Here is a 24795-nt window from a genome sequence, read left to right on the forward strand (position 1 = left end):
TATCCACATCTCTGCAGTTATTTTTATGTCTATTGAGTAACTTGTGTAAAGGGGTTGTGCTTTGAGGCTATTGCTGCCTGGAATATAGGCACAAATTAAAGCTGCATTTCCATCATTAATATGCAGCTATGCCCTAAGATAGCAAACTAATTCTATACGGGAACTGTTGTTGGGGTGTTCATCCACCTTTTTGCTACATGGGAGGTGATGTTTTACTGCAGAACTAAATCTACAAGGAGCATATGATAAACAATATCATTAAAAATTGACAGACACCTATAGTATGAGAAATTTACAGAATTTAAGAGAAAGGATAAGTAGTATTTTCAACTATATCACATAATTCACTGCACAGTGTGTGAACGTAGCTCATGTATAAAATCCACCAGTGTCACCTTCAAAGACCAGACAATGAATAGTTACCTCTAATGAGACAAAGTAGCATTAACAAAAGTTTAAGTTCCAACTGAACTCTGAATTTCTTTAGAATATATTTTACAATGAAACACCCTGAAAAACAACTAGTAATCCTAAATTACTTATTTATTTTTATACAAGCATCACCAAAAGTGAATGGACAGATCTTAGAATGGGGTGTTTTTATGCTAAGGAAATCTGCTGACAAGCAGCTTCAGTGATAATTGAGTACAAAACATACTTCTACGTAAATAGAGATTTGGGCTGATACTCCAAGCGGCATTGTGCTGCTAGGTTACTTTTACTGCTAGCGTTGAGTGACCATGATAGCAGTGCTATAGTTTATTGTGCTGTAAGTCCCTCCCTGACATAAGTCTTATTGGAAGAAGTAAACTAAGGCTCATATTGATAGTTGGGGGGGTATAATGATGGCACTCTCCAAGCTCCACCAACAATCCAAATTCAGCCTACTTGGGAAACTGGAATGAGTTGTCACTTGCAGTAGATTGTGCAGAGGTTCAGAATATCATCACACGTGTTCTGCTAGGCTCCTGAGGTTTGGCTATACCAAAGCTAAATTCCTCTAAGCTGCGCAGCTGCCTATTAAGCCCTGTGCCCCACCCTGCTGGCCCCGAGCTGCTGTGGCGAGAGAGGGCTGCGGGGAGTCCTCTCTCTCCTACTGCAGCCCCAGGGCAGCCTGCACCCCAAACCTCTCATCCCTGGCCCCACCCCAGAGCCTGCACCCACCTGCACCTCAATCCTCTGCCCCAGCCCTGAGCCCCCCTCACACCCTGAACCCCTCATCCCTGGCCCCACTCCAGAGCCTTCACCCCTAGCCAGAGCCCTCATCTCCTGCACCCAATGCTCTGCCCCAGCCCTGAGCCCCCTCCCGCACCCTGAACTTCTTGGCCCCACCCCACCACATGAATTTTGTTATGTGCACCAATATGAAGGTGATGTGTCACATCACCTTCATATTGGTGCACATAACAAAATTCATTTTACACATGGACATAAAAAATTAGAGGGAACGCTGTACCAAGGGGCAAGGGCAAATAATGTATAGGCACAATAGTTACATGCCTTGGACCCTGGTTTCCAGAGTTGTGTGATGTCAGAATCTAAGCTTTTATTTAAAATCCTCCCACCCCCCTTTCATCATTGTAAAGAAAAGCATTTAAAATGTAACCTGTTAACTGATACAGTCAGGGCTTTGGAGCTGTGCTCCAGCTCCAGGCAAAAACCTGCAGCTCCGCTGCTCCGGAGCTGCTCCGCACTCCAGCTCTGGGCTCCTCTCCAAAGCCCTGGATACAGTAGTATTTGCCTGTACCTGCAGACAGCCTCCAGCAGTGGGAGAAGCAGCAGCCACTAGGAGAGTGCTTCTTGGACCCCTGCCCATTACCAGAGCAGTCTAGACACTCGTTACCCTGAGGAAGTGGGCTGGCCTGGTCATGGCAGGGGCTCAAATGCCCCACTCAGCTCTGCAGGATTGGCTTCCATTGGTGGGACTCATTAGTCCCTGCTTTTACATGCTTTGATCAGTAGTGGAATTGTTTACCATGTAGACCAGGGGCGGGCAAACTTTTTGGCCTGAGGGCCGCATCGGGTTTCGTAAATTGTATGGAGGGCCGGTTAGGGGAGGGGGTCGTGGCCAGGCCCGCACCTCCTATCTGCCCCTCCCCCGGGACCCCTGCTCCATCCAACCCCCCCCGTTCCCTGACGGCCCCTCTGGGACCCCTGCCCCATCCACACACCCCCGCTCCCTGTCCCCTGACTGCCCCCAGACCCCCGCCACCCCATCCAACCCCTCCTCTCATTCCTGATGGGCCCCCCCCCGGGACCCATGCCCCATCCAACCACCCCTCCGGAACCCCTGACCCTGACTACCCCCTGCCGCCCCATCCAACCCCCCCTCCTTCCTGACTGCCCCCGGGACTCCTGCCCCCATTCAACCCCTTGTTTCCCCCCTGACCGTCCCACCCCCTATCCACACCCCCGCCCCTGACCGCTATCCTGAATTCCCCTGCCCTCTATCCAACCTCCCCTGCCCCCTTACCGCGCTGCTTGGAGCACCGGTGGCTGGTGGTGCTACAGCCGCGCCGCCTGGCTAGAGCCGGGCCACGCTTCCGACGCCGCAACCACACAGCACAGTGTGCGCTCCCCCAGGAGCTCACAGCCCCACCGCCCAGAGCATTGCGTCGGCGGCGGAGCGAGTGAGCTGAGGCTGTGGGGGAGGGGAGACAGCAGGGGAGGGGCCGGGGACGAGCCTCCCGGGCCAGGAGCTTGGGGGCCAGGCAGGATGGTCCTGCGGGCCGGATGTGGCCTGCGGGCCATAGTTTGCCCATCCCTGATGTAAACATTTAAATTAACACCCCTTTTTTTTTTTTTTTTAAAAAGGGTGTTGGTAACACCTTTGAGCTATACTTTTGAATTGTGTGTGGAATTAGGCAGATGTCACTGTGTGGTTTGTGCTTGGTTTACATTTTGAAGGTTTTCTTCAGTACCATAAGGGCTAGCAATATCTTTTTCTTTAAATAAAGTGAGATTCTGTAGAACAAGATGACAGCCTTGTGGGAGACAGGTACCAAGTCACCAACCTAGTCTTATCTGCTTCAATTTGAGCCATAGGGTAGACAACCAGCGAACCTTTTGGTGTTGCTGGTTAGAGTGCAGGAGAGACCATGTAGGCTGGGATGCAAGTTCAAATTCTGCTTAGTTTAAACTTTATGGTTTTATTTTCCATCAATATTTTATTATTTAGTTAGGGGGCATGAGCAAAGAGAGGTGGTGGATCAAATGAGCTCAGGGGGTTGGAAACAGTAGGACCCTACTAGAAGTGAGAATTGGGAGGGTGGGGTCAATCCCCCAAGCTAGGAGTTGGAGGAAGGCCAAGGGACTCAGGATGAGGGTGAGCAACTGGGAGCAAAAGGAAAGTTGGGGGAGGAAGATCATCAAATTTTATTGCCCTGTGCCCATGTGAACTGGGGAAGACTGGGAACTAGCTTTTCAATGCTATGATTCCAGTGATGAGGTTAATACCATGGCCCCAAAAATGAACTATTGATAACTTGGGTCTCAAGTGAACATGCAGTTATTATTAGCCTATTCCATATTAAAAAACTTTTGGATGGTTGGCAGTCTCTATTAAATAGAGACAGTAATAATAGGGTCATTGCAGGTCATGATTGACGTGATTATCAAAATTGTACCAGTTTCCCCACACAGCATTTTTCTGCACTGTCTGGCCCACGCCATTGCTGTTAGTCCCATACTCTTAAATATAGGGCTTTTAAAAAAATATTTAGATTATACAGAACATCCTTAGAGATGTTTAAATCTATCTACAGTAACTCCTCACTTAACGTTGTAGTTATGTTCCTGAAAAATGCGACTTTAAGTGAAGTGATGTTAAGCGAATCCAGTTTCCCCATAAGAATTATGGTTAGGTTCCAGATTTTTTTTTGCCAGACAAAAGGCATTATATACATTTTAAACCATTTTAAACAAGCAATTTAATAGTACGATCATCGTTGCTGAGTATGAAGCTTGGTTGAGGTGGTGGAGTCAGAGAGCGGAAGAGGGTGTATTGTCCGGCTGCTCCTCTTGCTGATCTTGCTGAACTTTCTGAACTCTTAAAAACACATCTAGAGATTGTTGTTTTGCTTTCCTTTTTTTTCTTGGTAAATTTCTTTATAACCAGTCATTAGATGACCAGCTCCCCTGATCACTTTGGAGCTGCGTTCTCTGTCAGGATCGTCATCACTCAGGATTTGCAAGCCAGCTTCAATCATTTGGAAAGCTTCAGAAAAATGTTTGGCAGTCAAATTTTGATGGGTTGGTGGTTCTTCTACTTCTTGGCCCTCTTCTTCCATTGGTCTCGTCACCTCTAGTTGCATCAGATCTTCATTTGTTAGCTCTTTTCCGTGTGTTTGCAGAAGTTGTGTAACGTCGGCTTCTTCCACCTCATCAAAACCTGCTTCCTTGGCCAAGCCGAGGATATCTTTCTTCATAGCGGGGACAACATATTTAAATCCTTTTAAGTCATTGACACATTCAGGCCACAACTTCCCCCCCAGACCATTCATGTATGCCTGAGTAACTTCAGCCCAGGACTCACCAGTGTTATTGATGCACTTCAGGATGTTGTAGTCACGCCAAAATTGACAAATCATAGGTTTGCCTTCCCCATCGGTCCCTCTTATGAGCTGGTCGAAAGTACGGCGTAAGTAATATGCCTTAAATGCAGCGATGGCTCCCTTGGTCCATGGGTTGGATGAGTGATGTGGTGTTAGGTGGCAGAAAGACAACTTTGACGTTTTTGCACAGGTCGTCCAGGTTGATTGGATGAGCCGGTGCATCATCAATAAGCAGGAAAATCTTGATTTCAAGATTTTATTTGGCACAGTATTCCTTCCATGCAGGGACAGCATAGAGTCAGCCATTCTGAAAAAATAGCTCCAGTTATACATGCCGCCTTATTGGATTTCCAAATGACCGGAAGTTGTTCTTTTGAAAATCCCTTGAGAGCACGTGGTGTTTCAGATTGGTACACTGTCAGTGGTTTCATCTTCATGTCTCTGGCAGCATTACCACCTAGAAGCAAGGTTAGACGGTCTTTAGCTGCTTTAAATCCGGACGCTGTCTTTTCCTCTCGGGAAATGTAACTCCGCTCAGGCATCCTCTTCCAGTACAGGCCCGCTTAATTGATATTGAAGACTTGTTTAGGGGAATAGCCACCTTCCTCAATTATTTTCTTGAGATAGTCAGGGAATTTTTTAGATGCTGCAGTATCAGCACTAGCCGCCTCACCGGACATCTTGATGTTATGCAGGTGGAAGCGCCTCTTGAACCGATCAAGCCATCCCCGACTTGCTGTGAAAGTCTCTGTCTGTGATCCTTCACCTTGGTCTCTCTTCAAATTGTCATACAAACTTTTTGCCTTAGCTTGTATCACTAGCAAACTTTGAGTATGTTTCGCTGGTTTTGGTCCTCTATCCACAGTGAGAGAAGACGCTCCATGTTTTCCAGCAAACTACTTCTTGATCGACTTATTGTAGTAGCACTAAGCGGTCTTACACACTGAGCACTAGCACTGATCTTGTTGGCATTATTCCGAATTGTTCTCACAGTGGTTGGAGTAAGACCTAGAGTGATGCCAGGGTCTACTGCACGCTTGCCTGCATCAAAACGCTTTAAAATGTCTAGTCTAGTGCCCAAACTAATGGTTTTCCTGGTTTTCTTGCTGCTAGTGGTACTGCTACTGCTAGGCACTCCACTATCACTTGCTGGACGTTTTTGACTCATGATGCTGGGTGATGCTTCTCCGGATGCACATGCATGTGCTACTCTTCACTCCCTTCAGCCTGGAGTGGCTGGGGTCATGCAGCATCAATCAACTATTGCAAGGGAAAGAATTTGGAAAACCCATGTCATTCTCCATGGTAATCTGCTCCCCTACTGGAAGTCCTGTGAGTTTAGGCTAGGACTAGTTATGGAGGTTCTTACTTTTACAGGAGCCCTCCTGGACGATGAAAGGCCTCTCTTCCAGGGTGCCCTGGAAAAATGGCCCTGCTGTATCTCCCATAGTAACATGCACTCAGCACCCGGGCAGCATTGCAGCCAATGTAGTAAGAGGAGGAAAATAACATTTGCTGCAGGGCTGTGCCCCTCTCTGCTGTGTGCATGCAGGGGCAGAGAGATGCAGCTGGCATTAAAGTGAATGGCAAAACTCCTGTGGATTTCAGACTTTCATAGGAGTAGGGCCAGGTTCTGTGCATCTCTACGCCGCTTCTCCCCCTTTCTACAGCGAAGCAGGTGCTGGAACTCTATTCCTGTAACTTGCTTTGGGCAGGCTGCTACCTCCTGTGTTCTTACCTCCCTCCAGCGAAGGGGGGGAGCAGATAAAACGTTTATTCTGTAGCAAGACAGGGCCTCTGCTGTGCACTACCCTCAGCTACTTTGCAGGTATCTGGTGGCCTCACAAGCGCTTGGTGTAGAGCCCTATTCCCGAGCAGGGCTGTTGGGCCATAAAGCAACAGTGAATCGCTGTGGGTGGGGGTAGTCGGCATGTGCTGTGTGTTTACAGACATACTGTACGTACAGTACTATAGTTGGGAGGTGCCCCCGCCTTACCCCACACAGGCACAGCCCACTGCCACTGGAGACAATGAGGCAGGCCAGGGGGCTGAAGGTGCTGTAGGCTAGGAGAAGCACATTGAGCAGCAGCAGCGGTAGCTTCCCCTACTCTGCAAGCACCAGGGATGGGGGCTCAACCCTCGGCCCGCCCACTCCACCCCTTCCCCCAAACCCCCACCCTTAACCCGCCTCTTCTCCCTCTTTACTCCGCATGCCACATCCTCACTCCTCCTCCCTCCCTCTCCTGCCTCCTGCCCATGGCAATCAGCTGGCTTGTGGCATTCGGGGAGGAGGGAGGACACGGCGTGCAGGCTCCCCCTCCCTCCCCTGCCTCCTGAACGCTGTAAGCCAGCTGATTGCTGCAGGCAGGGGAGGGAGGGGGGAACCTGCGCGTTGCGCCCTCACTCCTGCCTCCTGAACACGCCACAAGCCAGCTGATTGCCGTGGGGAGGAGCGAGGGTGCGGAGTGCAGGTTCTCCCCTCCTCCCCTTCCTCCTGCCCGTGGCAATCAGCTGGCTTGCGGCGTTGGGGGAGGGGGAGCCTGCACGCCGAGTCCTTGTTCTTCTCTCCTTCCTCCTGAATGCTACAAGCCAGCTGATTGCCGTAGGCAGGAGGCGGGGGGAACAGGGGGAAGGTGCTGATCTACGGGGTCTGCGGGTGGGAGGCGCTGGGGGCGGGGTAGGGGAGCTGATAGGGGGCTGCCAGCTGTGGACAAAGCAGGCAGCCAAACAACGTTATAGCGGAGCATTGCACAGCTTTAAACGGAGCATGTTCTGTAATGGAGCAGGGATGTAAGATTGAAACAACGTTAAGCGAGAGGACGTTAAGTGGGGAGTTACTGTATTTCCCAATTGTGTGAAACTAATATAAGCAGTCTTATTTTTCCATCCAGTGGAAACTGGGGATCAAAGTGGTGCTGTGCCTTCCTGTGCTGTCCAGTGCAAAGGGACACAAACATGCACACATAGCAGCCATATGTGACTGGAGTGTGGAAAGCAGCTACACATACTCATTCTTTACCTGACACTCAAGCTAGCTGCAGCACATTAGCACACAAAACTCCATATGCAATTTCAGGGGGTACAGACACCTGGAGGTAATAGAATCAGAGAAGAGCTACTGTAGGCAGTGTGTAGCTTCTGGCAGAAAACAGGAAATAGCTAATGTTGCTCAGAGCATTAAGAGCTTTTCTGCTTTGAAGATGAAGGTATTAGATAGCTGCAGAGTAAGGAAACAATGGCAGCATGGCCACTGAATAAAAGGTTGTTGACCGGTGAATAGGAACATGGAGGGATAGTCATTTCACAAGGAAGTCCTGAGGTCATTTGGAGCTGGGATTGATATTCCATTCATATCCACTGGTTCTATGCAATTATAAATAAGCTCTGTCCCATCTATACTGCTGCTGATCCCAGTTCCCAGTGGGATGATGGATTGATCTGTTTGTCTTTTTAAACAACTAGTTTTATATTCTGTTCTGTATGCCTTTTTTCACCACAAGAGCAACTGATTAAACCTAAATCTTTAGCAGTCACATGCTTCATTTCATTAGGCCCTCAGATTTCTGGAGTATCCTTGTTTTCTCTATGAATAATAGAAGATTGTCCTAAATTTTAGGAATTGTAGCCACAAGCCAAAACTACTCATCAATTTCTGTGGTGTTTGAATCTGTTTAGAACTCCCTCTTTCAGGGAAGAAAATTGGAAAACATAGTGACTGTACAGCTTCAAGGTTTTTTCATCTTAATGGAATTTTTAGACTGTCTACATATCAAGACTGCCCTGATTAATGTAGTTGAAAATCTACTCCTGGCACTGAATAATAAAAAATTGTTCCTGATGACACTCAGATCTTTTAGCAGTCTTTTATGCTATTCACTTGCAGGTGCTGGTGATAAAGCTGTGATCCCTAAGAAAGGATCTGGATGCCCTTGGATGACTACCCATTCCTAGAAGGGAGGAATTAGAGGGTGGTTATGAGCACTGTCCTGTATTCAGCCAGAGATCTTCCCCACTGTTTCATTCTGTTCCTTTTGCTGTTCTGTGTATATAGAGCCCTCTCACGGGAGATAATCTGATGATATGGATTGTGATGTCATCGCTATAATCCTTACTTTGTCTATTAATTGGCCTTATTGTGGACAGTCTCTTGGTCACTGGACTAATTAGCTGAAATTTTTACTTGTGACAGCTAACTGTGACATACAAGGTTAAGGGTAACAGAGGGTCCTGTGGCACCTTTAAGACTAACAGAAGACTTCTGTTAGACTTAAAGGTGCCACAGGACCCTCTGTTGCTTTTTACAGATTCAGACTAACACAGCTACCCCTCTGATACTTGAAGGTTAAGGGTAGTTCTTTGTAGATAGGGGAAAGAGTTTTGAGGAGCATGTTGCCATTATGGGTTTCTATTATATGCACTGGTGAGACACGTATGGAACTTGGGTTGACCCTGACCTGCTTTCTCAGGATGGAGGCCTGTATGTCAGTGGCCTCGAGTGGCCATTGCTATCTACAGCTGTAGATTATTCAGAAAATTCAATTATTGTAGAACTGACCGCAGTCCTCCATGCTTTGATCAGGTCTATGCTAGTCTGCTGTAATAAACTTCAAATTGGGCTTCTCTTGACATTGTTAGAGTCTACAACAGTTTTTCTTTGAGTTCTTGCACGTTTTTATTCCTTTGTAGGTGTGTGCACGTCTCGTGCACAGTTGTTGGAGAAATTTTTCCCTCAGTGGTACCCATCGAGATGGCTCAAGCACCCTCTGTTGCCATATGTCATTGCTCTACGTGGAGTCCAGACTCTAGGACACTGCAAGATGGGAAGGTCTCAGAGTTCAGGCTCCAGCCCAAGCCCAAACGCCTACATCACAATTAAATAGCCCCTTAGCCTGAGCCCTGTAAGCCCAAGTCAGCTGGCATGGGCCAGACACAGGTTTTTCATTGCAAGGTAGACATACCCTCAAAGATATTTGAGGGAGAGTCTCTCACTGGAGCACTCTTCAGCTAAGAAGAAGGAATCACCACCTTCAGAACCTGCACCGGGTCCATCAAAGGCATCCCCCAAAAGATCTCTGGTGCAGAACCATCAGTCATTGCTGCTTCCAACCACCCTGGAGGTGTATGCAACTGCAAGGGATTTGCTTAGCCTCCCAGTAGCAGTATCCCCAGAAGTGCAAGAAAGTTTATAGTCAGTACCTACGCCTGCCATGCCAGCCTCTCCGTGTCAGGAACTCATGGTACCGTTACCTCCAACGCTTCTGGAAAGGCCGGTGCAGTCAAAGGGCAAGGCTCCAATGATATCCCCGGTATCGCAATCCCCTGGCTCAGGTTACCTAGCCCCAGTCCCAACTTGTTCTGCTCACCCCATGATGTTGAACATTGTGACATACCAGGGTGCACTCCAGTCTGATGAGCAGCTGTGTCACCCCTGCCCTCCAACCTTGGGTGCCTTGTAAGTAGCACCCACCTGGGCTGCTCAGAAACAGCCTTCCAGCATGCAAGCCACACCCTCAGTGTCCGTGTGTAACTGCAGCCTGCCAGCCATCTTGGGTTACACTCTGGCTCTCACCAGCCTTGGTTATACTGTAAGGTGACCCCAATACATCCTCTGTCTTAAATTTGCCCCCCGAAATGTATGTCCTGTACTGATCAGCCCTGTCCTGGCTAGCACAAGTTATATTAAGTCTGTTATTCCTTTAAGAGAATAATATGCACACAGCTTGTCACCACGCCAAATGGAGTTGCCCAGACACCTCAATTTAAACACACTGGATTAGATAAAACAAGTTTATTAACTACAATGAGACAGATTTTAAGTGAATATAAGTAATGAGGCTTAAAAGTCAGAAATGGTTGCAAGACAAATTAAGATAAAACATTATTGATGCCTAATTTAACAAACTATGTTAAATTCAAAGCACAGTTTTCTCACCATCGCTTTCAGCAGTCTTACTGACCAAACTTCTTAGGTCATAGAATCATAGTAGTGTAGGACTGGAAGGGACCTCAATAGATCATCTAGTGCAGTCCCCTGCACTCAAGGCAGGACTAAGTAATAAATAGACCAGGGGTGACCAACCTGAGCCTAAGAAGGCATCAGAATTTACCAATGTACATTGCCAAAAAGCCACAGTAATACATCAGCAGCCCCCCATCAGCTCCCCACCCCCACTCCCAGCACCTCTCGCCCGATCAGTGCCTCTCTCTCCCTCCCTCCCCACACCTGCTGATCAGCTGTTTCGTGGTGCACAGGAGGCTCTGGGGAGGAGCGAGGGCATGGCAGGTTCAGGGGAGGGGGCGGGGCTTGTGGCAGAGTCAGGGGCTGAGCAGTGAGCACCCCCTGGCACATTGGAAAGTTGGAGCCTATAGCTCCAGCCCCAGAGTCAGTGCCTATAAAGGAGCCGCATATTAACTTCTGAAGAACTACATGTGGCTCCAGAGTCACAGGTTGGCCACCCCTGAACTAGACCATTCCTGACAGGTGTCAGGACCTCTCCCTCCCCTTCACCCCTGAGTCCAATGAATGCTTCCTTTGTTGCTTCAGGTGCAGTGAATGCAATGGGCAGGGAGACAAAGGAGTGCCCTGGGTTGTTTGTCCCTCCTTTTAATAGTTTGTCCCTCTCTTGAAAAACATTTCCAGCTGGGCACCAGGAGACAGAGAGTCTATGTGGAAGGATGTTTACTGCTGGCTTTTTCTCACCTGTTTTGAGCTTTATTTGTTTCTCTTCCTGCTTGATGACTCTGTTTACTGCTTAAATGCAAACGAAGCAGAGCACACATGCCTTTGTTTAGGACAGACCTGTTTACCAATCTCAGTTTGGGCAGGGCTGTGGGGTTTGGAACATGTATTAATAACATCATACAGGGATATTTTATAATTTCACATACAATATTGCCATACATGTTACCAGGACAATAATAACAAGCAAATTATAATCTTCAAATGATACCTCACAATGCTTTGCATGCTTTGTACAAAGCTTATTACAATAGCGTGGAGGGTGTGAATAGATGCCTGGCACAGACGTTTCAGATTCTTCCTCTTTGAAGTGCATTCATCTGTGTCCCATCCAAGATAGCAGGCATATCCTCCAGCAGAGACTTGGGAACCAAGGGTCATGCAACAGTCACAGCACTAGCCTCTGCATCCTAAGGGGCAATTGCCAAGTTTAAACTGGGTCTGAAGCCAATATCCGTGGTAGTTCTGGACACCATGGGTGTCCCTTCTCTTGTTAGGCCCTCTTTGCAACCATCTTGTTCTTTGGCATTAAGATTGCTATGGGGGCATCATTCTGTGGTATTCAGTACCGAGATCTGCAGCCAGAAGTCTCTCGACCAGCTTCCCCATCACAAGTCATGGAACAGCTACCACCTTGGAATCCTGTGGTGTCCTCTTCACCGTCACCAGGTGAGACTGTTGTGGCAGCAAGTGATTCACCACTGCCAGAGGGCCACAGGGCTCATCAGGATCTATTGAGAAGGGTGGTCTCTGTTCTTGACATTCAGGCAGAGGAGGTGTGTCCATGAGTTGGTGGACAATCAGGTATCGGTAGCCTCTGCCAGGGTGGCTCTGCTGATTAACAAAGCAATTATGGAGCTGGGTCAAGGGGCTGTGGCAGACACCATCTTCCTTATCTCCCATAGCAAAGTGAGCTGAAAGGAGGTACTACATCCCCTCTAAGGGATCTAGAGTATTTGTACCCTCCTCCAGCTTCTTTGATGGCGGCGGCTGTTAACAAATGGGAAAGATAAAGGACACCAAGCATCATTACTGAAAGGCAAAGAGGCTAGACTTGTTTGGATGCAAACTTTATTCTGCAGGGAGTTTGCTGTTTAGGATTACGAAGTAATAGGCACTCCTGAGCCACTATGACTTTACCTTCTGGGAGAACTTTGTAAAATTTAAAGACAAACTACCAGAGGACTGTAGTTAGGAGTTTGCAGTAATGGTGGTTGCCATAACTGCTCTACAGGACAGTTACAGTCATCTGGGCTTCCCCAAGAAGTCCAGCAGACCATCTAGGACTTCCCTTTTGAAGGTCCCTCTGTGTTTTTGGATAAGATGGACAATAGGCTCCATAGCCTAAAAGTTCCCAGGGCGACATTACAATCTCTTGGAATCTGCACTCCAGCAACAAAGAGGAAGCAGTTCCATCCTCAACATCCATACAGACATCAGGACTTTCCTCCCTGGTTTCAAAATCCACTGAGGAGAAAGGGAAGGAGTTATAGGGGACGACATCTGCTGCCCTCCTCTTCAGCATCCGTGGGCTCATCCCATCTAGCCGCCTCGTCCAAACAGACATTTTGATGTGTTACTCAAGGGCAATGTATCAGTTACTGTAGTTCCATCTGTTTCCCACCTTGTGTATACAAATTGCTTATTCCACTTCCTATGTGGGCCCAAGCACTTAACGTTGGATTGGTGGGTTTTAAGCACAGTGGAACTAGGATATGCCCTCCAGTTCATTTCTACCACTCTTTCCCCTCTCCCTTCCCCATCTCTCTTCAGGGACAACTGTCACAGAATTGTTCTTCAGCAGGAGGTCCCATCACTACTTCAGGTAAAGGCCATAGAGGAAGTCCCATTGTGCCTTAGGGAGAAAGGCGTCTATTCCCACTACTTTCTGATTCCCCAAAGCAAAGGGAGGTCTCAGGCCTATTGTAGATCTAAGAGAGTTGAACAAAATAAAATTCTGCATGGTTACCCTAGTCTTGTTTATTCCCTCCCTGGAACAGGGGGACTGCTATGCTGCCCTTGACTTCAAGGACACTTACTTCCATGTTGCAGTATGGCACAACCATTGGATGTTTCTCAGATTTTTGGTAAATAGGGCCTAATATCAGTTCAGTGCTCTCATTTGATCTCTGTCTTTCCTTGGATGTTCATAAAATGTATGGCAATGGCGGCAGCAAATATATGAAAATCAGGAGTCCATATGTTCCCTTACGTGGACAACTGGTTGATCAGAGGTCAGTACGAGGCTCAGGTGTTATCTAGTGTATCTACAGTCCTGTCCACATTCGATGCACTGTGGCTCCTAGTAAATTGGGACAAATCAATTCTAAAACCCGTACAGAGGAAAGAGTTTATTGGAGCTCTTAGACTCCACAAAGGCCATGTCCTTGCTGCCATAATCCTGGTTCGAAGCAGTATGGGGCTTGGTGCTGCAGCTGAAAGCTCTCACCACGGCATGCAGCTGCCTCAGCCTTGTGGGTTACATGGCAGTGTGTACATATGTGGTTCAACATGCCAAGCTGCAGGCATGGCAAGCGTTGGTACATGCCCCAAGTCATCATTTGGACAATGTGGTTTGAGTGTCAATGTCAGTTTTGTCATTTTTTGGATTGTTGGCTGGACCTCTGAAAGTCTGAGGATGGGGGCCTTTATCCCATGGCTACCACTTAAACCTCACTTTAATCACAGACACCATCAGCCCTGGGTTTGGGGACCCATATGGGGTCCCTGCAGCATCAAGGTCTCTGGTTGCCTCAGGATCTAATGGCTCATATAAATGTCTGGGAGTTAAGAGCTGTACAACTAGGCTGTTAAGCTTTCCTCCTACATACAGCAGGGAAGAACTTGTTAATTCTAACAGACAGCTCTGCGACAATGTCTTACATAAACAGAGCTGCGTAAACTATACTCCTCCCTATGCCAGAAGGCAGATTGTCTCTGGGATTCTTGCATAACCAATTCAATTCATCTCAGGGCTGATTACCTTCGAGGGAAGCAGAACATGTTGGCAGGTCGACTGAGCAGGACCTTCTCCGATCACCACGAGCAGTTTTTACGCCCAGACATAATCAGATCCATCTTCCAGTTCTGGAGGATTCCCCAGGTGGACCTGTTTGCAACAGAGTCCAACAGAAAATGCCATCGTTTTTGTTCCTGGGAAGTTGTCAGCCCAGGCTCATTGACAGATACTTTTCTGCTACCCTGAAAGGACCTCCTCCTGTATGATTTCCCTCCGATTCCCTTGCTGCCAAGGGTCTTGTTCAAAGTCAAACAAGACCATGCTCATCTCATCCTTATAGCACTGGCTTGCTCTTGTCAACACTGTTATTTGACCCTGCTGACCTTGTCAGTCAACCCTCCACTGTCCTGCTGGATCCAGACTTGCTTTCTCAGGATTACGGTTATATGCTCCATCCCAACCTGTGAGACTTCCACCTGATTGTGTGGATGGTTAGTGGTTAATGCCTTTGGAGAGATCTTGTTCTAAGGATGTCCTGGAAGTGCTTCTGAATTGTGGAAAACCCTCAAATAGGTGCACTTACATGCATAAATGGAAGCGCTTTTCCATTTGGTCCCAGAAGAAAGGCATATCCCCAAAGCATGTACCTCTGAGCCTCGTACTTAACTATCTTCTATACCTAAAACATCAAAGTTTGGCAGTTAGCTCTATAAGAGGACATCTGGCAGATATCTAAGCTTTCCAGAGCTTGGTGGATAGTAGATTCCTTTTCTCCAACCCCATCACTACCAGTTGCCTAAAGGGCTTGATCAGATTGTACCCACATGTGCAAGATCCTATACCCCATGGGATTTGAACTTCGTCCTAGCAAAGGTAATGGGACCACCTTTTGAACCCCTTGCAACTTGCTCTTTGCTCCAGCTCTCCATAGAGGTAGCATTTTTAGTTGCCATTACCTCAGCAGAAGGGTGGACAAGTTGAGAGCCCTAGTGTCAGAGCCTCCTGTCATAAGGATAAAATTTATCTGCCCTCACCCAAAATTTCTCATGAAGGTAGTCTCTAATTTTCATGTTAACTAGGAAATCCGTTTGTCAGTGTTCTTCCTGAAATCTTATGTGCATAAAGGTGAGAGGAGACTTCATTGGATGTGAGAAGGGCTTTAGCTTTCTACCTTGAGTGTACTATAGATCTTCTTCCACACAGTTTTGTTGCAGTTATGGACCGGGCTAAGGGCCAACCAGTTTCCACTCAGAGAATCTCATCTTCGATCTCCTTGTGCATTTGTTTATACTACCAGTTGGCTAATATAGGCCCCCTCTCTCCCCCAGTTAGAGTATTGGTGCATTCTACTGGAGCACAGGCAACTTCAGCGGCTTTCTTGGCACGAGTGCTGATCATAGTAATTTGTAAAGCAATGTTCTGGTCTTCAGTCCATACTTCTTTCTTCTCATTATGCCATTTCCTGTCAGTCCAGGGCCAATGCTAATTTCAGGCGAGTTGTCCCATAATCACTGTTCAGGTAGATTCTGAGCCCACCTCCATGTTTGTCTGCTTGTGAGTCACCTACAGTGACTCTGATAGAGAGGAGGAGGAGGACAGATTGAGGAATGGACATGTACAAGCACTCAAATTTAAAAACGGTTACCTATCTTTCTGTAACTGATGTTCTCAGAGATGTGTTGCACATGTCCATTCCTCAATCTGTCCTCCTCCTCCTCTCTATCAGAGTCTACCTGGTACACAGGAACTGAGGTGGGTCGGGGTGGCTCTTCTTATACGAGCATGCAGTGACATGTGGTAACAGAGAGTGCTTGAGCTGCCCCGATGGGTACTGCTGAGGGGAAAAGTTCTCAGACAACTGCAAGGTGCAAACATGTGGAATGGACATATGCAGGACATCTTGAAGAACAACAGTAGTAGGAATGTAGGTAACCAGTTTTTACAGAAAGTAGCTGCTTCTATGGTTGCTCCTGTGTAGAGGAGAAAGGGAGAGTTGGTTGCCAGAGTGAGGTACAACTGAATGTCATAGCATATAAATCCTTTCATAATCTAGCCCTGAATACTTGATCATGTCCTCTTTGGCAGTTGGATTGGTTGTCTTTGTTCTATGTTCAGGCAGAGCTTTCTTGCTCATAAGCCATAAATTATGGAATTTGTTCCTGGAGTTGTTCTACCATAGTTGCTTCTTAACTGCTTCTACAGGATTTGTTGCAAGTTCCATTTATTTTGGTCTTTGTTCTTGGCTGTTTCTAGGCTTTTCTCCTTTTGTTTTATTTTCATCTATCTCTTCCCCTGTCCTGATCTTTGCTGCATTAGAGGATTTACCTTTTGGTAGGAGTGGTTTGCCCGATGGTTTAGGTTTGCCCTTGTGCCAGAGTTCAGGGGTGGGGAGGGAAGTGTATGTGTGGCTTAGGTTTTCTCTATATAGTTTTTTTTTTTTAAATGTCTTTTGTTTGTTTTTCGTATGTGGTGCTTGCGATACCTAATAATAGGTGCCTTTTTACGCAATGATTATTTTAACATAGTTAAATCTTTGCTCAAAAAATATATAGCACATTGATCAGCTGATCAAGATAACTGAGGCATTGATGTGTCAAAAAGTAAGCAAAGGCATCAACTGTAAAATAATAAAAACAGTTAAAATCATCCCATTACATATTCCTTCTCCCTAACCCAGCTTAGCTATGTTTGTGTATCTCTAAAGTACTTTTTAAATAACAACTCTCAGTAAGATGCATTAATCTTTTTGTTTTTTTCTTTCTAGACAAACTATGAAAACAGAATATACAGTCTGAAAGTAGAGTGTGGACCTAAATATCCAGAAGCACCTCCAACAGTTAGATTTGTAACTAAAATTAATATGAATGGAATAAATAATTCCAATGGAATGGTAAGTTCAAATGGTAAAACTAACCTCCTTGTTAATCTGTACTCTGCAATTATTTATAGTAAAAATTCCATTGAGCATTATGGGTGGGTGGGAAAGAGCCTTCATAGTTAAATTGTACATTATAAACGATCATTTGTTTATACAAATAGTTTAATTTGTGATTATTTTGCTTGCAAACAGTATGCAGGTATAAATTGAAGCTGTTCTTTTTAAGTTGAGTAAAACAGCTTTGTGTTTAAGCAGCTCCTTTACAGTATTCCTCTTCAATGACGCTTGAGTTTACCGAAGAATATGGAATGCTGTACTGCTCAAGACTTTCGATATCTACCTTACTTAACCACTAAGGATCATTTAAATCTCTGAACAGTTTTGGCTAGTGCTTTCAGCTAATGCAAGTCATTAATTATAAATGACTTTTGTTACTCTTGACTTTTTAAATTTGGGGAGTACCTGAGAATGAAATTGCAGTCTTTAAATATGTTCTTATTTGCTAGCTAAGAGACTCCAGATGAAGTTCCAAACTTAACATGCAGTTTTGTTTTGAAAATTGGGGGCCTCTCAATAAATTCCATATCAAATGTGCATGGGTTACAAGTGAAGTGGTTTGTGAAAGACTAACGCAATCCCATTGACAAATTGGTAATCCAGGAGAAACCTTGAAACTGACTATACAAAGTGCTATCAGAGTAAAATAAAAAAATACTATTTTTTTTCTTGTTTATATCATAGGTATTATTTGTAGGAGAAAATATTTCATATAGGAGGGTGGTTTTTTTCTCTTTGTTGACAGTGTCCTTTTATTGTCCTTGGTCACAGAGTAGTGATAATCTGTGTTTATACAAACTAAGACTGCACTCCTGCAACTGGATTAGCACTGATAGTTCCCAATACCATTGCATTGCCCACTGATGTCAATATGACTTGCCTGTGCAGGGCTAGGGCCTAAATAGGAGTTGGGTTTAGTAAACTTAACTGTTGAACAAAATTACAAACAACAACAAAATTAAGAGGTCTTCCTGGTGAACTGCAAAATTGCTGCAACACCTATGTGGGACTGTAAATAGTAGACTACAGAACCCACTAGCAAGCTTGAAGGTTGCCCTGCCTGATCGTCACTTTTTCAGGTATAGAAACTCATCTCTAATAGGTTTCAGAGTGGTAGCTGTGTTAGTCTGTATCAGCAAAAAGAAGGAGTACTTGTGGCACCTTGAGACTAACAAATTTATTTGGTCATAAGCTTTTGTAGGCTAAAACCCACTTCATCAGATGCATGCAGTGGAAAATACAGTAGGAACACACACACACACACACACACACACACACACACACACACACACACACACACACACACCATGAAAAAATGGGGATTGCCATACCAACTCTAATGAGACTACTCAATTAAGGTGGGCTATTATCAGCAGGAGAAAAAAAACTTTTGTAGTGATAATCAGGATGGCCCATTTCAAACAGTTGACAGGAAGGTGAGAATAACAGTAGGGGGAAAATTAGCATGGGGAAATAGTTTTTAGTTTGTGTAATGACCCATCCACTCCCAGTCTTTATTTAAGCCTAATTTAATGGTGTCCAGTTTGCAAATTAATTCCAGTTCTGCAGTTTCTCGTTGGAGTCTGTTTTTGAAGTTTTTTTTGTTGAAGAATTGCAACTTTTAGGTCTGTAATTGAGTGTCCAGGGAAGTTGAAGTGTTCTCTGACTGGTTTTTGAATGTTATAATTCTTGATGAATTTAAAGTCCTGTGAGCAGTGCTGCCCGGCTAAGACAGACTAGTCCCTACCTGTTCTGACACGGCGGTGCGTCCTGGAAGCGGCCAGCAGCAGGTCCGGCTCCTAGGCGGGAGGGCCATGGCACACCGTGCGCTGCCCCCATCCCAAGCACCGGCTCCGCACTCCCATTGACCGGAACCCGGCCACTGGGAGCTGGGGGAGGCGGTGCCTGTGGGCGAGAGCCTCTGCCTAGGAGCCGGACCTGCTGCTGGTTGCTTCTGGGGCACAGCGCGATCCACAGTGCCAGGACAGGCAGGAAGCCTGCCTTAGCACCCCCGCTGCACCACAGACCGAGAGCAGCCCACGCCCTAATCCCCTGCCCCAGGCTTGAGCTGTCCCCAAACCTGGACCCCACTCCTGCACGCCCAAACCCCTCATCCCTGGCCCCACCTCGCAGCAGCCCTCACCCCCGCACCTCAACCCTCTACCCCAGCCTTGAGTCCCTCCCACACCCCAAAACCCTCATCCCCAGCTCCGTTGGGTCGCGGGCATCAACAATCTTCAACTGGGTCGCCAGAAAAAAAGGTTGAAAACCATATAGACCTTCCTCATAGCCCCACTTAGTCATCTCTTTTCCTAGCTGAACAGCCCTAATTTTTTTTTTTAATCTCCTCATATGGAAGCTGTTTCATGCCCCTAATCATTTTTGTTGCCCTTGCCTGTACCTTTTTCCATTTTAATATATCTGTTTTGAGATGGGGTGACCAGAACTACACGTAGTATTCAAAGTGTGGGCGTACCATAGATTTATATGATTATGATATTAATTGTCCTATTACCTTTCCCTTTTCTAATGGTTCCTAACATTGTTAGCTTTTTTTTTGACTGCTGCTGCATCTTGAGCAGATGTTTTCAGAGAACTAGCCACAATGACTTCAAGATCTTTCTTGAGTGGTAACAGCGAATTCAGACCCCATCATTTTGTATGTGTAGTTGAGATTGTTTGTTTGTTTTCCAATATGCATTACTTTGCATTTATCAACATTGAATTTCATGTGCCATTTTGTTGCCCAGTCACCCAGTTTTGTGAAATCCCTTTAACTCTTTGCAATCTCCTTTGGACTTAATTATCTTGAATAATTGTATATAATCTGCAAACATTGCCACCTCTCTGTATACCCCTTTTTCAAGATCACTTTTGAACATGTAGAACAGCACTGGTCCCAGTATGTAGCCTTGGGAGATCACGCTATTTATCACTCTCTGCTGTGAAAACTGACCGTTTATTCCTGCTAGGGCTGTCAACAGATTAAAAAGAGTAATCACGCGATTAAAAAGAGTAATGGAATACCATTTATTTAAATATTTTTGGATGTTTTCTACATTTTCAAATATATTGATTTCAATTACAACATAGAATACAAGTGTACAGTGCTCACTTTGCAAATATTTGTAATAAAAAATAAATATACTGTAAAAACCAAAAGAAATAGCATTTTTCAAGTCACCTAATACAAGTACTGTAGTGCAAACTCTTTATCATGAAAGTTGAACTTGCAAACAGAGAATTATGTACAAAAAAACCCTGCGGTCAAAAATAAAACAATGTAAAACTTTAGAGCCTACAAGTCCACTCAGTCCTGTTTCTTGTTCAGCCAATAGCTCAGACAAACAAGTTTGTTTACATTTGCAGGAGATAAAGCTGCCCGCTTGTTCACAATATCGCCTGAATGTGAGAACAGGTGGTTGCATGGCACTACTGTAGCCGGCGTTGCAAGATACGTACATGCCAGATGCGCTAAAGATTCATATGTCCCTTCCTGCTTCAACCACCATTCCAGAGGACATGCGTCCATGCTGATGACGGTTCTGCTCGATAAGAATCCAAAGCAGTGCAGACCAACACATGTTCATTTTCATTATCTGAGTCAGATGCTACCAGCACAAAGTTAATTTTCTTTTTTGGTGGCTCGGGTTCTGTAGTTTCCGCATTGGAGTGTTGCTCTTTTAAGACTTCTAAAAGCATGTTTTACACCTTATCCCTCTCACATTTTGAAAGGCACTTCAGATTCTTAAACCTTAGGTCGAGTGCTGTAGCTATCTTTAGAAATCTCCCTTTGGTACCTTCTTTGTGTTTTGTGAAATCTGAAGTGAAAGTGTTCTTAAAATGAACAATATGTGCTGAGTCATTCTCTGAGACTACTATAACATGAAATATATGGCAGAATGCGGGTAAAATAGAGCCAGAGACATACAATTCTCCCCCAAGGAGTTCAGTCACAAATTTAATTAACGCATTCTTTTTTTAGCGTGCATCGTCAGCATGGAAGCATGTCAACTGGAATGGTGGCCGAAGCATGAAGGAGCATATGAATGTTTAGCATATTGAGCACGTAAATACCTTACAATGCTGGCTACAAAAGTCCCATGCGAGTGCCTGTTCTTATTTTCTGGTCACATTTTAAATAAGAAGTGGGCAGCATTATCATCCGTAAATGTAAACAAACTTGTTTGTCTTAGCGATTGGCTGAACGAGAAGTAGGGCTTGTAGGCTCTAAAGTTTTGCATTGTTTTGTTGTTGAGTGCAGTTATGTAACAAAAAAAAAATCTACATTTGTAAGTTGCACTTTCATGATAAAGAGATTGCACTACAGTACTTGTATGAGGTGAATTGAAAAATAGTTTTTTACCATTTTTACAATGCAAATATTTATAATCCAAAATAATATAAAGTGAGCAGTGTACACTTTGTATTCTGTGATGTAATTGAAATCAATGTATTTGAAAATGTAGTAAAACATCCAAAAATATTTATTAAATTTCAATTGGTATTCTATTGTTTAATAGTGCAATTAAAACTGCGATTAATCGCAATTAATTTTGTAATCACGATTAATTTTTTTGAGTTAATCGCGTGAAGTAACTGCGATTAATCGACAGCCATAATTCCTATTCTTTGTTTGCTATCTTCTTAACCAATTACTGATCCATGAGAGGACCTTCCCTTTTATCCCCTGACTCCTTACTTTGCTTAGAGCCTTTGATGAAGGAGTTTGTCAAAGGCTGTCTGAAAGTCCAAGTACACTATAGCCACTGGATCATCCTTAGGTTTAGCGGCCTGTAATTGCCAGGATAGCCTCTGGAGCCTTTTTTAAAAATCGGCATTACGTTAGCTTTCCAGTCATCTGGTACAGAGGCTAATTTTAAGTGATAGGTTACATACCACAGTTAGTAGTTCTGCAATTTCATATTTGAGTTCCTTCAAAACTCTTAGGTGAATCCTGGAAACTTATAGTAGAACCTCAGAGTTACGTACACCAGAGTTACGAAGTGACCAGTAAACCACACACCTCATTTGGAACCAGAAGTAAGCAATCAGTCAGCAGCAGAGACCTCTTTTCTCTCTCTCTCTCTCTCCCTCCCCCCCCTCTCTTCCCCCCCCCCCCATCAAATACAGTACAGTATTGTTTATTTTTTTTAGTAGTTTACTTTTAAAGGGAAAGCAGCATTTTTCTTCTGCATAATAAAGTTTCAAAGCTATATTAAGTCAGTGTTCAGTCGTAAACTTTTGAAAGAACAACCATAATGTTTTATTCAGAGTTACGAACATTTCAGAGTCACAAATAATCTCAATTTCTGAGGTGTTCATAACTCTGAGGTTGTGTTGTATTACTGTTTAATTTATTGATTTGTTCTCAACCTCTTCTATTGATACCTTAATCTGGAACAGTTCCTCAGATTTGCCACCTGAAAAGAATGACTCAGATGTGGGAATCTCCCTCGTCTTCAGTGAAGACTGAAGCAAAGAATTAATTTAACTTCTTCACAATGGCCTTGTCTTCCTTGAGCGCTCCTTTAGTACCCTTATCATCCAGTGGCCCCATGGATTGTTTGGCAGGCTTCCTGCTTCTGATGTATATAAATTTTTTTGCTGTTAGTTTGTCTCTTTTGCTAGTTGCTCTTCAAATACTTTTTTGGCCTGCCTAATTTTATACTTCACTTGCCAAAGTTTGTTCCTTTCTATTTTTCTCAGAAGGATTTGACTTCCAGTTTTTAAAGGATGCTTTTTGTCTCTGTCCTTTTTTTTTACTCTGTTCAGCCATGATGGCATTTTTTTTGGTCCTCTTACTATTTTTTTTTATTTGGGGGTATACATTTAATTTGTGCCTCTATTATGGTGTTTTTAAAACTCTTGACCATTCCTTTTAATTTCCATTTAACCAGCTTCCTCACTTTTTTGGTAGTTCCCATTTTTGAAAATAAATGCTACTATGGTGGGCTTCTTTGGTATCCTTTCTCTCCTCCCCTCCCCCCACAAAAGATGTAATTAAATGTAACATTATGGTCGCTATTACTGAGCTGTTGAGCTATATTCACCTCTTGGACTAGATCGTGTGCCATTTAGGACTAAATCAAAAATTGCCTCTACCCTTGTGGGTTCCAGGACTAGCTGCTCCAAGAAATAGCCATTAATGGTGTCTAGAACTTTTATCTCTGCATCCTGTCCATAGGTGATATGTACCTGGTTAATATGGGGATAGTTAAAATCCTCCATTATTACTGAGTTTTCTATTTTTGTGGCACTTCTGATCTCCCGGAGCATTTCACAATGACCATCACCATCCTGGTCAAGTGGTCAGTAGTATATTCCTGTTGCTATACTCTTATTATTCAAGCATGGAATTTCTATCCATAGAGATTCTATGGTACAGTTTGATTCATTTAAGATTTTTACTGTAATTGACTCTATGCTTTCTTTCACATAGTGCTACTCCCACACGGGTATGACATACTCTGTGATACCGATATACAGTACACCCACACTATAATGAACCCAGTCCCTGGATCCCATTTCAAATCGCACTGCTGCGGCAGGAACTGATAGCTGCTCCAGCCTGGCTGTCAGCCCTCGCCGTTGCTGGAGGAGCTGTCAGCTACCCCCCACCTCACTGCACCCAGGCGATAACAAACAAATGGCTTGGATCCCAACGGGTTTGTTATAGTGAGGGTATACTGTATACAGGAATGACAGAGTATTACCATATATCATTGATTATCATCATTCCACCAAGTTTCTGTGGTGCCTATTCTATCAATATCCTCATTTCACACCAGGCATTCAAGGTCACCCAACTTAGTATTTAGACTTCATCCAGGACCACTGTTTTTTTTTTTTTTTCTTCTTCCTTTTGTTTTCCCCTTACTCATCCTTGTGTAAATTATGGTATTTAAAATAGAGAAGTCTTCTCCAAGGCTGTAATACTACTGCAATGTAACAGTGGAGAAGAGCTGGAAGGCACTGAACCTTCTCTATCGGAGGCATGCAGATATTATATTCTGAAATTCTTAGGCTAGTACTGGATCTACTTGAGCTCTTTTATTGATCAATACAATGTGCTAATTGCTAAGCCTAAACTAGCACTGTAAATAATATTTCAGAAATCCTTCAAAATGAGTCCTTGAAAATAATCCTTTGCATAGCAAACAGTTTTGCTGTACCTCAGAGCCTTTCTATCCCATAAAAAACAGTATTTGCAACCCAGAAATATTGCCATTTACCCAAGGTGTGGTGTGGCGCATAATAAGCACATGTATAAATAAATGTTGGTATGGGAAGCGGCCAAATTGAAGGTGCCATTCAAAAGAGCTTTACTGTATGATGCTTACAATGTTGTTTTAGAATCCTCCCCTTAGTTAAAACAAGTAATGAGCATCCTTGTTCAGTAATGCAGAACAATATACCTTTCTTGTTTATCTAGGAATATGTATCTTAGTTTCATGTGGCTTATAACAAACTTTTAAGTTAGATCGTCCAATCTAAATAAAATAGAGCTGGGTGCAGAAAGGTAACTTTGTTTCTTGGAGGATTTAGCGATTTTCAAATTTGGTTTCATTCTGTTTCAGAATAAAACCCCAAAATTTTGAAATGCTCT

General features: G+C 44.5%; 1 protein-coding gene across 1 annotated transcript in view; it reads left to right on the forward strand.

The window, feature by feature from the left end:
* Window positions 1-24795, forward strand: part of UBE2V2 (ubiquitin conjugating enzyme E2 V2) — a 50268-nt gene that overhangs the window by 14358 nt on the left and 11115 nt on the right. Inside the window, exon 3 of the mRNA XM_024192843.1 lies at window positions 17016-17141. Coding sequence (XP_024048611.1) covers window positions 17016-17141 — 126 coding nt within the window. The remainder of the gene's footprint in view (window positions 1-17015; window positions 17142-24795) is intronic.

The sequence above is a fragment of the Terrapene carolina genome, unplaced genomic scaffold (assembly GCF_002925995.2).
Source record: "Terrapene carolina triunguis isolate 2854851 unplaced genomic scaffold, T_m_triunguis-2.0 Scaffold58, whole genome shotgun sequence".
In the NCBI taxonomy this organism is placed as follows: Eukaryota; Metazoa; Chordata; order Testudines; family Emydidae; genus Terrapene; species Terrapene triunguis.